Genomic DNA, 13,389 nt, shown 5'->3' on the forward strand with positions numbered 1-13,389 from the left:
CTTAGGGCAATTGTTAATAAACTATAGTAGGAAAATTTTGATAACATTTTTATGGGAAATATAAAAAGTTGTTAACAACATTTATTATTTTATTATTCTCTGAATAAAATATTTCTAAAAATAGCTTCTAAACCAATGCCTTTTGGTTTGGCATTGGTTAACATTTTGCTTCCAATAATATAACAATTTTATGCTTCTTTCTCTTTTTAATGGGCTTGTTACGCTTGTAGATCCTTGTGTACACAAAAGTCTCAATCTCACCACTGTCATCAAACCACGACTATCATTGCAATTAATTATGCCAAATTTATGAGGTTGCTGATATAATGAAAGAGTAAATTTATAAATAGAAAAAAGAAAAAAAAGAGTTTGAATAATTTTAAACTTTGAACTGCTCTCGCTTCTTCCATCTTATTGGCAGCCAAATAGGGGGATGCTTTCATGGTTTGGCAACTGCTAGGGAACGCCTGTAGCTTATGCCAAAATTGAAATAGTTGACAATCGTCTCTTGTGGTGGAATACGTTCTTTGATGACTGGATTTGCAATGAAGTTTTGAGACCATTCATGGAGTGATGGGAACCTCTCAGCATCAAGTAACTTGATACCACCGACTTCTTCCATAGCATTGAGCCAACGAGGAATCCAACCTACTACTAGATCCAAAAAGCCTATCACTTCACCACCAAAATACTTCTTTCCTTCAATCTGCTTCTCAAGAATTGCCAATAATTCTTGTGCAGACTGTATAGCCTTTTGCTTTTCTTCTCTTTCTTCTAGCCAAGCTGCTTCATATGCTCCAAAAATACACTAAATTCATGAAAAATGAAAGAGAATGATCAAGAGTTTGTCAGTTAACACATTGCCAGGACAAAATTAGGCTTCTGCCCACAAAAAATGCCAACTTCTAGTTGCATATTTGATAAGTTATTGCCATGCACTAGAGTGTGTCTATGCTCCTGGGAGTACCGAAGCTAATTATCTCGTGTGGCATGAGAGTCTATTTGGTAGAGAGAATGCTCTATTTTGTGTGAAAAAGTGGGAAGATGAAAAATAAATAAAAACAATTTTTTTTTGAAAGGATGGATAAATGACAATTATTTTCTATTCTAGCTAGGTGTTTGCTAGGAATGGTAAAAGAAATAGAAGTATTAAAAATGTATGTGGAAAATTCTTAATTTATATTGTATTAGTAATGTAAACTTACATTGTAGACATAAAAAATATATACAATGTTGTACATATTTACAAAAAGTGTATAGTGTATATTTTTTATACAATGTAAACTTATGAAAGTCCATATATGTTTGTTTCATTTATTTTAAAGGAAAAAATATGAAGGAAAAAATATCTTATACTAAATTACCATGAAATATTGGTTATGAAATTATAAATTAGGGGTAAATTGATCATATTGCTTGATTTATTAGTTACAATCCAATATTTTCTCACCATTTTCAATTTAACCCTAACCCAGTACATTGACATTCTTAACACACCATAACTTACTTGTTTATATAAATTTTTTTAAAATTTCACCTTTTTTAGAACTTTTTTATACGTTCAATTGTACTTTTTCACATTTTAAGCAAATAAACAAAATTTGAAATGTTTATCATGTATGTTCTGAAAACTATAATAAGAAACAGGTATGCCGCCCATTTAATTGCTAACGACTTTTGGTAGATCACGTACATGGGTAATTTAATTGGTTGGCCTTCTCAACTATGATTGAGAATTTGAGATGGATTATGCAAATTTAGAATGAATTGGAGGGATATGAGTTATCAATAAATAAATAAATAAATAAATAAATAAATATATATATATATATATATATATATATATATATATATATATATATATATATATATATTGATGGTTGTTCTAAATCTGGTCAATCGTGAACACTCTGAATTTTGTGAGAATAAATACTACATTTTATTTATTAGGTAAGCCCACTAGAAGTTCATATTGATTTAAGGGTGCTCATTCGTTAATAAATTATTTTAAAAATGTTTTAATATTACTTTTATAGAAAATAAAAAAAATTATTAAAAAATCAGTTTTTTTTTCTTAAACTTTTCAAAAATGACCGGTTAACAAAATCCTTTATTTAATGGTACATTTTTAACCTCCTGACTAGAGATCAATATTATATTCTCATTCAGAATATGAACTACCATCTTGAACACACTTTAGCACAATAGGGTGGCCAAAAGTAGTAGCACCCACCCCATTAGAAATGGATCATTGGGTGTTTGAATTAGATACGATAAATCTAAAGTTGTATTGAATTTCATGTTGTTTAAAATTTTAAATCAGATCTAGAAAATAAAATCTCAACCATGAAATAAAGATGAAATAGAAAGGATATGCTGTAAACTAGTCCATCAAGCTAAAATATGGTTCAGTCATGTCTCAATAACGAGTCAATCACTATATGATATACAAACGGAAGGGGCATGAAATGGAAAATATGGTAGTAAGAAGAGTGATTGAGTTATGATTAATTACCTTCTCATCAGAAAATTTTGCCCAAAACCGAGCCATGCTTCTTTCATATGGATCTTCAGGAAGCAAAGGGCTGTTCTTCCATGTCTCATCAATATATTCGAGGATGACATGTGACTCAGCAATGGGTTTGCCATGGTGCAAGAGCACTGGGACTTTCTTATGGACAGGGTTGTACTTAAGCAGCAACGGACTCTTGTTCAGTAAATCTTCTTCTATAAGCTCGTACTCCACTCCTTTAAGCTTTAAAGCCCATTCAATCCTGATGCAGTTTAGGCTTTGAGTAGTACCAATCAGCTTCACTTCTGCCATTCTAATAAACTTGTTAAACCTTAAATCAAAGTCGATGATATGCAATCTATTTCGTGTGTTTATATAGATGGGTTTGCAGCTTTTGCTGCCGGCCAGAAACATTTAAAAAGTACAAAAGTTGTTTTCGTGGAGGCTTCCTGATTGTCTTTCTTATTTTTTATAAGATTTCTTTGACTCGTTAAAGCTGTTATTCTCGAAAAATAAATGTAGACTTTGACTAGGATATGAATGAAGGACGAAATTGATAGGCAGGAAGTTGTAACACACAAATAGAGGTTGATGAAATTCACGACTTCGGGCTTCGGGAATATCAAGATGAAGGGTGTCATTATCATTAATTAAACTATTATTTAAATTATTGTAATTAGTTATAAATGTCACATTTAAATTTAATTTTAAAAACTCGACGATAGAGATTAATTATGTGCACTATTTTCAAATAGCATGTTATTTGCTTTTTTTTTTTTTTTTTTTTTGGGTGAGAAAACCAACAAAACCAAATATATTAAGGGTTATGTTAACGGGCATTGTGCGGTGCCTGTTAACCACCAATTTTTTTTTACTTTTTCTGACATGTTTTTTGTTTTTTTGTGCTATTAATGTCAATTTTTCAGTTTTATAGTACTATTCAGAACTTCTTTTTTACTTTTTCTGATAATTTTTTTTTTTGTCGTTTCTGCCCTTAACCAGCATCAGGCGGTGCTGGTTAACATTCTCCATATATTAAATCAACAGATGAAGTCTCCTTCCACGAACATGAGAGAGAAAACAAGTTCGAAACTGTGAGGCAACGACGCAAGAGTCGTCAAAATCCCCTTCCACGGCTACTTCTTGCAATCCTAGTTCAATGGCAAAAATAATAGCTCTTCAACAAGTAAGAGCTTTGACATCCTCCATTGAGGGAGGTAGTGAAATTTTTTCGGACAAAGCACCAATGACCAAACCTTCTGAATCTCTAATGACAACCCCAATTCCTACCCTAGAACAATCCTAAAACAGAGCACCATCAAAATTAACTTTATAAAAAGGAGGGGCAGAAGCCAGTGATTATGGCGAGAAATAAGTCAATAATAGCTGGTTGAACCATGGAATCAGCAGCCAAATAAAATTCATGTAGTCTTGCAACATAATCAAAGTATGATGATGCGGAAATTGTCAGTAAGTAGGTTTCTCCAAATGGATCAGCACGGGCTCGTCCAAGTTCCTGCAAGGTTAAGAATAGAGTTCTCTCAGGGTGGTCACTGGTGTGGTGCTGGCCACGAAATCTCCGATGACAAAGTCAGTGAACGGATCTTGGAGAATAGAGAGTATGTACCTCTCTTGGATTTTGTAGGTCTGTATATATAGGCTTTCTTTAGTAGTCGTTGCTCTTTTGAAATGGTGAATTAAAGTTTGCTTAGGTAACGTCTCAGGTCATTAATTTGGTCTTTATAGGGGCTCCAACAGTCTCTTTGCTGATATGTAACCGCTGAGGTATTAAATGGCAGCTTTCATGATGCTCTGTCCTCGTCTAGGCTGGCTCTCCTGGACGAGGGTAACTACTCTGTCCATCAATTGCCCCCTATTCTAAGGTCGTCCTTACGTGTCATAATGATCTCAAAAATATGAAAGGTCTTTTTGCTTGGATGATATTCTTGGTATTCTTGTTGTGTCCACATTTAAGGCGGAGTGGCGGCGCTATACGTGTCGTGGCCACGTGGCACACTCTGACTGGTGGATATTAGTGCTTTATTCAAGGGACTTTTGGGTTTCCAGTTGTTTTTCAGTTTTCCAAGCCCAGCTTTTTAAGTCGCTTTGCTTTTTTCTTTCTCCCTTACTTTTTCTCTCTCTTTGCACCATTGTTGCTCTGTGTCTTCATTCTTCAAGCTTTTTGATCGCCATATTTTTCCTTTCTAGGGCTGGTCTTTCTAGGTACGATTTCTTTTCCCTTACTTTTTTTTTCTTTGCAATGAAAATTGTTTGTCTTTCCTTTTTCGTTTTAGGATAGGAATTTTGCCCCTTTTTCCTTTTTTAGTTCCATGGTTGAGAGCTCTGAGTAGGTAGCTTTGTCCCTCTATTTCGTTCCTCTTTGCACGTTTAGGGGCATCCTAAGGTTCTTTCTATACTCATTGCCCCTCAATTGAAGGGTTCGTGTCCAGGGGCAGTGGTTTAGGTTTCATGTTGGCCGATTTGCTTCCTTTACTACGTCAGTCTGTGAATTGGTTCGAGGAGTTGGTGGGTGATCAGGGGATTATGTTTGAGGTGAGGTCTAGTGAATTGGAGACTGGGTTGTCGTCTAGAGAAGACTTTGTTGAGGCGGAGGTAGATACCGTGGCTTCTGGTCGGAGGGAGGTCAGGGCTTTCCATGCCCTTAGTGAGGAGTGTGCTTTAGACATTGATACTCTTTTCAGGTTCAAAGATAGGTTCCAGTTTCCAGAGGAGGTTAGGATTCATCTTCCTTATGAGGGGGAAAGGGCTTGCCACTTTTCGCCTGGGGAAGTGTGCTTCTATGAGGTAGCTTTCTAGTGCAGCCTTAGGTTTCCCATCCACCCCCTTATCATAGAGCTCCTGAATCACTTTAACATCACTTCTGGGCAACTTATGCCGAACTCGTGGAGGATAGTGGTCAGCTGTATAGAGATCTGGATGATCGTTACTAAGGGGGATATGATCAGGGTGGACGAATTTGTCCACCTGTATCATCTGAAGGAGTCAAAGGAGTACGGGTATTATGAACTTGTGACTTGGGTCAGGAAGGCTAGGATCATTACTGATCTGCCTTCGTCCTTTTGGTATTAGAAATTAAGGTTCTTTTTCATATCTGGGGACGGATGAGAGACTCTTTCTGATGATTTTTAGGGCAAAGTTCATAGGTTGCTTTGTCGTTGGAGGGCCCCGAGTCTAGGTGCGCCTTCCTTTCGATTATTCTTTTGATAGTTCCTTTGCTCATTTTTTTTTATATTTATTTTGTTACTGATTTTTCCTTTGGCCATGTGCTTTTCAGTTAAGAAGTAGCCTAAGCTCAAGAGCAGATACAAATCGAGCGTTCAGGCTGCTACTGAATACACAAAGACAATTGACAACTTTGACGACCTAGTCGACTCGAGAACTTTGGTTTGTCACTGCCTTGGTCCGGAGCCTTCTTCTTTTGTCCTGTGTGCCATCGAAATTGAAGAAAAGAATGAGTCTTCTTTTTGGCTTGTCCAGATTTCTTTTTTTTTTTTTTTTGTTTTTTGTTTTTTTTTTAACTTCTCTCCTTCGTAGAGATGACGACCAAATTCAATTAGGAGATATGTGCCAAGATGAGGGTCAGGAAGAACGAGACCCTCTCTAGCTTAGGGAAGAAGGTGGTGCAGGTGGTTGAGAAAGAAATTCCAATAACTCTTGTTACCTCTGTCCCTGAGACCACGAGGGCCGCTTTTCCTGCTACTTCAGTGGAGGAAATCACCCCTGATCCAAAGAGGCAACGGGTTGCAGACGAAGGTAAGGAGAAGGTGGGTTCTCAGTCGTCAAGTGTTTGGGACGACGCTGGTTTGGCCTTGACGAGGGTGCATGATGCTTTTACTTTTGAGGATCTTAAGGTACTTTATGGCATGCCTTCCAATGAGATCGTGAGTTGCCACATCCGTAAGTTGGTCCAGGTGTTGTACCTATATCCCTCATCATTTTTTTTTATTTGGCAAATGCAGTTTGAAGGTTTTGTGTTTCACACAACTTTCTTTTTTAGGTGCTAGGGGAGACGATTCACATCACGTCTAAGTACTTGGGCCACGAGGCGAAGGCAGTATCGGTAGGATCCAATGTGGAGGCTTTGGAATATGAAAATGCTAAACTGAGGAGGGATTTGATCTCTGCTAGGGGAGACGATTCACATCACGTCTAAGTACTTGGGCCACGAGGCGAAGGCAGTATCGGTAGGATCCAATGTGGAGGCTTTGGAATATGAAAATGCTAAACTGAGGAGGGATTTGATCTTTGCTATGGACGAAGCCAACACTGCCAAGGAGAAGGCTAAGGTTTTGGCCAATGAATTGAAGGTTGAGAAGTAGCTGACCTTGGAGAAGGACGAGCAACTCCAAGCAGCGAACTAGAAAGTTAAGACTGTGGCTGCCAAAGTTGTTGAAACCTTTCAATAGACTAAGGAGTACAACACTGTGCTCTTTAGTTGGTATTACAAGGGCTTCGAACTCCTTTAACAACATTTTTTCAAGCACCCTTATGGAGTGGATTTGGAGATCCTGAACTTCAAGCCGATTGACAGAGAGATGGAGATGGACAAGACTTCCCGAGCTATTGCTGTGGTTCCCGAAGAGAGTATGCCAGGTGGAATTGGTTGTGGGTTTGAGAGCGCTTCTCCTGATGCAGCTGGTGACGGAGCTACTACTTAGCTATTTGCAAGCTTATCTATATTGCCTTTCCTTTTTTTTTTGGGTGTCCAGTGTGTTTTTTGGGCTTTATATTCTATCTTCAAGACAATCTACTCACCCAGTATGTCTTTAGGCTCTGAATGTTAACTGTGAACCAAATTTTTCGTTGATTATATATTTATGCTATGGTTTGTTTTTCCTTACCTTTGATGGTTGTTCTACCTCTCTTTTATTTCTTCTTAGTTGTCGCTTCGACGCTCTTGGTGATTTGTGCACGATTCGTGCCCTTGTAGGGATTTCCACTTAGTTCTGTTAGTGATGTACATCCGTCTAGGGAATTTTATCACTTAACCTTTATTTGGGAGATCCATTTGAGGAGTCTTATTACTTGGCTTCGTCAGTGATGTAAATCCCTCTGAGGGATCTAATCACTTAGTTATTTTTTTTTCTTTGTGATTCACATCCATCTAAGGAATTTTATCACCTGGCTTCGTTAGTGATTTACATCCATCTAAGAAATCTTATCACTTAGCCATTTTTCTTTGTGACTACATCCGTTTAAGGGGTTTTGTCACTTGGCTTCATTAGTGATTTACATCCATCTAAAGAATCTCATCACTTAGCCATTTTCTTTGTGACTTACATTCATTTAAAGAATTTTATCACTGGGCTTCATCAGTGATTTACATCCATCTAAAGAATCTCATCACTTAGCCATTTTCTTTGTGACTTACATCCATTTAAGGAATTTTATCACTTGGCTTCGTCAGTGATTTATATCTATCCAAGGAATCTTATCATTTAGCCATTTTTTTGTTTCTTGCATTTACACACAATCTGTTGGAATATTTGCTGAATATTGCTTTTATTGCTTTTATTTCAAATGAAGATGTTACTTTCACAAATACAATGGTACTTTATTGATAATATTTTTTCAAATGTTCAATGTTCCATGTTTGTGGTAATTTCTTTCCGTCCATTGACTTTAGGTGGTAGTTGCATTGTCTCAAATAATGGATGACTTTGTAGGGTCCCTCCTAGGTTGGTCTAAGCTTCCCTTGGGTTGGGTCCTTTGTTGCCAGTGTAACTCTACGTAGGACTAGGTGTCCTATGTCAACTCTTTAGAGTTTCACTCTTTTGTTATAATACTCAATCATCTTCTGCTGATACTTTGTTATCTTTTAGGATGCTTCCTCTCTTACTTCATCTAGACAGTCTAGGTTGACTTTCAACTGCTCGTCGTTGCCATCTTTGTGGAAAATTTCTCTTCTCATGCTGGTGACTCCTACCTTGACTGGTATTACTGTCTCGGTGCCGGTAAGTCTGAACGGCGTCTCTCCTATTGGGGTCCTCGCGGTGGTTCTGTATGCCCATAAGACATTAGGCAGTTCTTCCGGCCATGGGCCTTTCGCCTTTTCTAGTCGAACTTTGATGATCTTGAACAATGTTCGATTTGTTACTTCCATCTGTCCGTTGGCTTGTGGATGTCCTGGAGAAGAAAATTGGTTCTTGATTCCTAGTCTCGAGCAAAATTTCTTAAAGTCTTGATTGTCGAACTGGCATCCGTTGTCTGATATTATTGTCCTTGGTATCTCAAACTTGCAAACTATGTTTTTCCACACAAAGCCCTGGATCTTTGCCTCTGTGATAGTTGGTAGTACCTCTGCTTCAACCCACTTAGTAAAATAGTCAATCATGACTAATAAAAACTTTACCTATCTCTTACCTTGGGGTAGTGGGCCTACAATGTCTATCCCTCATTGAGCGAATGGCCACGGGGAAGTTATGATTGTCATCTTCTCTCTAGGGACACGCTGGATATTCCTGAACCTCTGGCATTTGTCGTATCGTTCAACAAACTCCCTTGTGTCTTTTTGCATGGTAGGCTAGAAGTAACCTATTCTGATGATATTGCTTACCAGGGACCTCGAGCCTGTGTGGTCTCCGCATATCCCTTCATGGACTTCCTCCAAAATATATTTAGCTTCATCTTCTTCCACACACTTTAGGTAGGGCATAGAAAACCCTCTTTTATACAAGGCGTAGTTCAGGATCGTGAACCTGGCCACTTTTTTCCTAATCTTCCTGGCTTCCTCGACCTCTGCCGAAAGTTGTCCATCTTGGATGAAAGATAAGATTGGATCCGTATAGCTGTTTTGGCTTTGAACCGCAAGAGTGTGGAATTCTTAAATGTTGGGATACTTTTGGACCTCCATTCTTAAGTCTGGGGGCATTGATCCTTCTTCGAATGACGCTTGCCTCGTAACTTTTTCTACTTTTGAGTTCTGGTTCCCGGGGACTTGTGTGAAGTCTACCTGATCAAATTCTTGAGCCAGTTGCTTTGTCAGCATGAGGTATCTCTACATCCTGTCCTCCTTTGCTTCGTATTCTCCCTTTATTTGTGTTGTCACCAACTTAGAATTACTTTGAATGAGTAAGTTTCTGGTACCCAATGCTTTCCCGACCTTGAGCTTTGCTAGTATAGCCTCATATTCCGCTTCATTGTTGGTGGCGGGGAATTGAAGCTGCATTTCGTACCTGAGGACATCTTCTTCTAGGGTGATGATGATGACCCCTACTCCCCCCCTTTTTCGGGCTGATGACTGGTCGGTTTGGATCATCCATCTCCTCGACTTGTCTTGGGCTTTTTCTTCGTTAGGATTGTGAACTTGGCGATGAAGTCTGCTAACACCTGTGTCTTGATCGCTGTTCTATGGTGGTATTCAATGTTGAATTGGCTGAGTTCAATTTCCCATTGCACCATTCTTCCTACAGCTTCGGGCTTGTTCATTAATTTCCTTATTGGCTGATCTGTCATTACCATAATAGGGTTTGCTTGGAAGTAGGGACATAGTTTATGAGAGGCGATGATCAAAGCAAAGGAAATCAATCCATGGTACTTTGTCTTAGCTCCTTGGAAGGCTTGGCTGACATAATAAACTGGGAGCTGAGCTTTATTCTTTTCTCGAATTAGAGCCACACTTACGGAGGTGGCTGACATTGCTAAGTACAAGAACAGGTTTTTCCCTTCCTTTGACGGGCTTAGGACTGGTGGGTTGCTTGGATAATGCTTTAGTTCTTGGAAGGCTTTCTCACATTCCTCCGTCCATGTGAAATCTTGCTTTAGAGTCTTAAAGAAGGGTAGGCACTTGTTTGTTGCTTTAGAGACAAACCTGTTGAGAGCTGCAGTCATTCTAGTTAATTTCTAAACTTCCTTCACTGTTTTTAGTGATGTCATCTCTAATATAGCTTGTACATTTTCTGGGTTAGCCTCTATCCCCTTTTGAGACACCATGAATCCCAGGAACTTTCCAAATGCAACCCCAAAGACGCACTTGCTAGGATTCAACCTCATTTGGTATCGTTTGAGGGTCGCGAAAGTCTCCTCGAGGTCGTCTAGGTGTGTGGCTTCCTCCTTGCTCTTGACTAGCATATAATCCACGTATAACTCTATGTTTCTCCCGATCTGTTTACTAAACATTTTGTTGACTAACCTCTGGTAGATCGCTCCTGCATTTTTCAGTCCAAAACCTTGTAGCAGTGGAGCCCTTGGTTGCTGCATATCATCTGGTAGGGCATTACCTGTATGTCATCCATGTATATCCTCATGACTTCATGCGAAGATGTCCAAATTGCTCTTGAGGAATTGGACTAATTTCTTCTTCATTTAAGCGCTCAAGCTCGTCCCTATCTTTATATTCTTCGACAGTTCTCCATCTACCAGTTCCACGGTTTCCAAGACTTGTACTTTCTCTTCCTCTTTTTCCTCGATCACCCATATATGATTTTCTTTTGCTACTAGTACTACTTGGTAGCATTCTCTGGCAAGTACCTGGTCTCCTTTCACCTCGCCCACACCATATTCCGTTGGTAACTTCACCTTCAAGCAGTATGTGGATGTTTCTGCCTTCCAGCGATTGAGAATGGGTCTCCCAATAATCACGTTATAAAAGGACGGGCAATCTACTACTAGGAAGTCAAGCTGGCGGGTTACCTTTTAAGGGTGAGATCCTACTGTAACCGTTAGTGCTTCTATACCCTTGGGGTACACTTGGTCTTTGTTGAAACTAACGAGTGGAGATTCAAAGGGCCGTATTCTTTTGGGATCTACTTTCAACTGCTGGAAAGCTAAGAGATATATGATGTCTACAGAACTGCCGTTATCTATAAGGATTTGTCTAGTGTTGAACCTTTCTATCATAAGCGTGATAACCAAAGGGTTGTCATGTAGTTGGTTTACGCCTCTAGCATCTTCTTTTGAGAAACAGATGTTTGCCTCTGCTTTTCTTCTCTACTTTAGGGGTGGTAACTTGTGGACGCTGTTTACCTGGCTTTGTTGTGACTTCTTGAGGGACTTGAAAGATCCACTCGTGGATGGTCCTCCTATGATCATCTTTATTTCTCCTATTACACTTTGTGTACAATTAAATGCCTTAGCGTCGTCCTTGGGAACAACCTTGTACTTCTCGCTGTTATCATCTCTAAGTCGGCTAGATTCCCCTTTCTTTACAATTTTTTGAAGCTTCCCTTTCTGGATGAGTTCTTCTATCTGCTCCTTCAGGTTTCTACAATCTTCAGTGTAATGGCCATCGTCTTTGTGGAAGCGGTAGTACTTTCTCTTGTCTCGCATGCTAAGTGATGAGTGTAGCGGCTTCAGCCCCTTGGGGTGATGGTCATCCTTACTGCATCAAAATTTTATCAACGGGCATAACCAAAGGGGTAAATTTTACCGTCTGAAGTGTTTTATCGTCTCTCCATTTGTTCCCTTTGGTCTCTTGACAATCTCCTCTGTCTCTCTTACGTTCCCTCCGATCTTCTCCTTTTCCCTCTCTCTTAGTGGGCTTATCCTCGTTACCTATTATTGCTAGGGCGTCTTCGACGTTCATGTACTTTTAAGCTTTCAAAAGCATTTCTGCGATTGTCTGCAGGGGGCTTTTCGCGAGTGCAACCACGAACTCTCTAGATTTCAATCTGGCTTTGAAGGTGGTTAACTGTACTTTGTCATTTACTTCTTCTATTTCTAGGATTTCTCTAGTGAAACGTTTCACATATAACCTTAGGGTTTCCTTCTCCTCTTGCCTGATGGTGAGCAGATGGTCTGCAGGCCTTTTTGGGCGCTGTCCACCAACGAAATGCCGTACAAAAGAATTGCCCAATTGTTCGAAATTGTCAATGGACAATGTCGCTAGCTTACTAAACCATACTCGTGCTGCTCCTTTGAGAGTGGTAGGAAAGGAGCGGCACAGTATCTCGTCTAGGGGTTGTTGCAAATTCAAACTTGTTTTGAAGGTGGTGATGTGGTCCAACGGATCTTCTTGACCATCGAACGACTCGAGCTGTGGAAAACGAAACTTCGAGGCCATGGGGCATTCTAAGACCTTCACTATGAAGGGTGAATCCGTCCTTCTAACCATCCCATCCAAATTTTGATTCGTCTTTTCCCTTATTGCATTCCTTAATTCATCCATTTCTCTTCTCATTTCCCTGAGGGGGTTTGAATTTGCTTTGTTAGGAGTGTTCAGTCATCTGTGGTCGTTTTTTTGTGGCTATCTCCATCATCATTTCGGTTAGTCCCAAAACAATTCTCCTCTTGCTGTAATTGCAATCTCATTTCCTGGTTCTGTATTGTGAGCTCCTCCATGCTGGCTGTAAGTGTTTGGATTTGTAGTGCTAGTGCTGCAAAATCTTGTAGCGTGCTGGACTCCATTAGGACTTTAGGATTGAATGGAACTACACTTTCGGGCCGAAGTATGAAACTGTCGTCCCCACAAACTGCGTCAAACTGATGATGCGAAAATCGTCAATAAGTAGGTTCGTCCAAATGGATCGGCACAGACTCGTCCAAGTTCTTGCAAGGCTAAGAATAGAGTTCTCTCAGGATGGTCATCGGTGTGGTGCTGGCCATAGAGTCTCCGATAACAAAGTCAGTGAACGGATCTCGGAGAATAGAGAGTTTTTAGTAGTGAGAGCAAGAGTGAATAGAGTGTATGTACCTCTCTTGGATTTTGTAGGTCTGTATATATAGGCTTTCTTTAGTAGCCATTGCTCTTCTTAAATAGTGAATTAAAGTTTGCTTAGGTAACGTCTCAAGTCTTTAATTTTGTCTTTATAGGGGCTCCAATGGTTTCTTTGCTGATATGTAACTGCCGAGGCATTAAATGGTAGCTTTCATGACGCTCTATCCTTGTCTCTAGGCTGGCTCTCCTGGATGAGGGTAAC

General features: G+C 39.5%; 1 protein-coding gene across 1 annotated transcript; it reads right to left on the minus strand.

The window, feature by feature from the left end:
* Positions 1-186: 186 nt before the first annotated feature.
* LOC142630835 (putative glutathione S-transferase) lies at positions 187-2,894 on the minus strand. The gene is made up of 2 exons (XM_075804890.1): positions 2,516-2,894; positions 187-808 (listed from the first exon to the last, which is right to left on the minus strand). Exons 1-2 carry the CDS (start codon positions 2,822-2,824, stop codon positions 440-442), a joined length of 678 nt encoding a protein of 225 aa, XP_075661005.1. The 5' UTR covers positions 2,825-2,894; the 3' UTR covers positions 187-439.
* Positions 2,895-13,389: the final 10,495 nt, after the last annotated feature.

This window comes from Castanea sativa, chromosome 4, assembly GCF_040712315.1.
Source record: "Castanea sativa cultivar Marrone di Chiusa Pesio chromosome 4, ASM4071231v1".
NCBI classification, from domain to species: Eukaryota; Viridiplantae; Streptophyta; class Magnoliopsida; order Fagales; family Fagaceae; genus Castanea; species Castanea sativa.

Bases quoted from the DNA above. Each gene is read 5' to 3' on its own strand.
- LOC142630835 (XM_075804890.1), bottom strand. From the start codon at position 2,824: ATGGCAGAAGTGAAGCTGATTGGTACTACTCAAAGCCTAAACTGCATC. The intron at 809-2,515 runs GTAATTAATCAT...TCATGAATTTAG, and splicing joins CAAAATTTTCTGATGAGAAG to TGTATTTTTGGAGCATATGA.